General features: G+C 43.2%; 1 protein-coding gene across 1 annotated transcript; it reads left to right on the plus strand.

Moving 5' to 3' along the window:
- Positions 1-901: 901 nt before the first annotated feature.
- Positions 902-2,468, plus strand: LOC107667521 (growth arrest and DNA damage-inducible protein GADD45 gamma-like). Its single transcript, XM_016459197.1, has 4 exons — positions 902-1,027; positions 1,118-1,219; positions 1,423-1,633; positions 1,741-2,468. The coding sequence occupies exons 1-4, from the start codon at positions 975-977 to the stop codon at positions 1,852-1,854; spliced, it is 480 nt and encodes a 159-aa protein (XP_016314683.1). The 5' UTR covers positions 902-974; the 3' UTR covers positions 1,855-2,468.
- Positions 2,469-2,817: the final 349 nt, after the last annotated feature.

Here is a 2,817-nt window from a genome sequence, read left to right on the forward strand (position 1 = left end):
AATTGATTAATCTCTATTTATGGGAATAGCATTGCTCACCGTTTTAGATGTGGCATAAGGAGCTAAACAGGCCTGGAGTGAAGTTTTAGTTATCTGCTATTTGTATGTATGCATTCAACTGACTGACTTCTAAGAAGTTGGAACAAAAGTTTTGGCTCTTGGTCTCACTGGGACACACTTTCTGCAGGCTGCAACAAAGCCAGGGGCAGGTGGAACATGAGGCTATTATTCCTGCTTTAGGGCCGGCCAAACAGTCATTAATACAGACACGTAAATTAGGATGACTCCTTTACAAATGCAAAAGAGTGGCGTGTGCCTCACTTACCAGTCTTTGTGTCTGTGGGGGTGGTGGGGGTCATGTTTTGCTAACATTGTGAGGACCAAATGTCCCAAGGACAGTAACCCTGCTGGATTCATGGATGGAACATGGTAGCTGGTTTGAACTGGAGCAACAACCACAAAACACTGAAGTCACCTACATTGTGAGGACCAGCCCCATGATGAAAATGTCCCAAATAAATATACTAATTATAGTCTTAATTAGACTACAATTATTTTTCTGTAAGGGTTAATTAGATTAATGAACATATAATTAAATCAGTAAATTAAAAAGTAAGGGATGCGAGTTAACCACATTAATTCCATCTTCTTGATGATGGATTAAGTAATAAAATGAACTCAACAACTTCACGCAGTTTGTACTCAAGAGCACGAGCCGTGCTTTGTGTTGTTGACGGAGTGATATTTGAACACCCACGTGGGCTGTTTACAGTCAAGACGCTTGCATCAGAGTAATTTGCATACACCCGTGCCGCCAGCCAATCAGAACCGGGCATGAGCGGAATGCCCGCCCACTGCCGAGAAACTCAGCTCATCTTGTATAAAACACGGCGAGCGCTTGACACGGCATCACAAACCCACAGCTCAGCGCAGAGAAAACGCACGCGAAACGCGACCTAACGTGGATTTAAACAATGACTTTTGAAGAATTTAGTGGACAAGATAACGCAGCTGCTACTGGCGATAGGTGAGTTTCTTATTCAGTTGATGTTGTTTTCGTTTATCAAGTGAGTACTACGTAAAGAATATGGACTAACGCGCCGGTTATGTTCTCCAGAATGCAGAGTGCAGGAACGGCACTAGAGGAGCTTCTGGTCTCCGCTAAGAAGCAGGACTGCCTTACCGTTGGGGTGTATGAGTCTGCACAAGTCATGAATGTGTAAGTATCTGTTTATTTATTACTAAAAGTGTTGCTATTAGTATGCATTAGGTCCTTAGACACTCAGAGGGTGGCATATGAAAATGGTTTTTAAGTACCTAGTCTTCCTAATAATGAATAATTGGATGCATCCTTATGCATATATGCAAGCAGCACACGTTGAACCGTTCCCTAATCAATTTATCTCCTTTATGCAACCTCAGTGACCCAGACAGCGTGGCTTTTTGCGTCCTGGCTACGGATGAGGAGTATGAATGTGACATCGCCTTGCAGATCCACTTCACTCTCATCCAAGCCTTCTGCTTCGACAACGACATCAATATTGTTCGTGTGAATGACATTGAACGTCTTGCTGACATTGTGGGCAGCGATCAGAATGAGGAATCTAAGGACGTACACTGCATGCTTGTAACGGTGAGTTGCTCAACTCCTCTTTACTGCATCTACACCTACACTTTGTCAACGCCTACATTTGCACTACATCTGCATGTCATACTAATATCACTTCTTTTTTTTCAAAGAGCCCCAGTGCTGACTCATGGAAAGATTCTGCTCTTGAGAGATTGGGCTTGTTCTGTGAGGAGAGCCGCAATGTCTACGAATGGGTGCCTACTATTACTCTGCCGGAGCGCTGATAGGAGATGGCTTTGACACGTGAATGAAACCGGAAACAAGTCGAAGACGTCCATCCTAAAGGGTACACCGGTGCAAAGCAAGAAAGCTTTGAGATATTGTCTGGATTACCCTCACAACTGGGAAGAAAAAAGTGGACTGACCCAGCGTACGGTTGGCCGTCCTGGAAAAGCTGATGTTCAGAATCTTTTTTTTGGACGAGCTTGGACAAGTCAAGTCTCCTGTGCCACTCAAGTCTGTTGTGGTGGAGACAATAGGAGAGAAAAGGACACGTGGACTGTGAGAGCACGTTTATGAGATTGACGGCGAAGAAGAGCATTGGAATTGGTGTTCTTGAGGAATGAGATGTGGATTTTAAAGATGAACTATGTTTAAGTGACATTTTAAAGATGTTTTGAGGTCTAATGGGCACTCGGGGTGTTGTTTGAAAAATATTACATGGACACTAGTGTAACTTGTCTTTTGTGATACCCTGCGGGAAAAAAAGATGGATTTTCTTATGAAGTTGTGCTTTTTGTCAAATATTCACAATGCAATGTAAAAATTGTGGTGAAGAAGCCACCATTTCTGCAATAAATTAAAACAAATAAATACCTTACAAATGCAATTATGGTATGTTTCTTTTCAAAGTTGTCGGCTTTCAGCAATGCTGTTTTATTTTCACCCAGTTACATCAGATGATAGGGTTCAGGGCAGTTCAGTAACACAGTCTACAAGAGAGAAAGAGAGGTTGCGAATGCACTAGAGAAACTGGCATCTCTCCAAGCTCTTCCTGACCTTTCACCGCCCATGCACCAGCTGCTTTCTTTAAACGGCTTGCTCAACTGAAGGACCCCCTTTGCAATGGGGGACTGACTTCTGTCATGTGTAGGTTTTGCACCATCCATTTGGAGCAGAGGCAGGGTAGAGACAGACCCGTTAGATGACTAATTGAGCTGAACTCACCAAACACAACAGTCGAAATT

Source organism: Sinocyclocheilus anshuiensis, unplaced genomic scaffold, assembly GCF_001515605.1.
Source record: "Sinocyclocheilus anshuiensis isolate Anshui unplaced genomic scaffold, SAMN03320099.WGS_v1.1 scaffold1132, whole genome shotgun sequence".
Taxonomy (NCBI): domain Eukaryota; kingdom Metazoa; phylum Chordata; class Actinopteri; order Cypriniformes; family Cyprinidae; genus Sinocyclocheilus; species Sinocyclocheilus anshuiensis.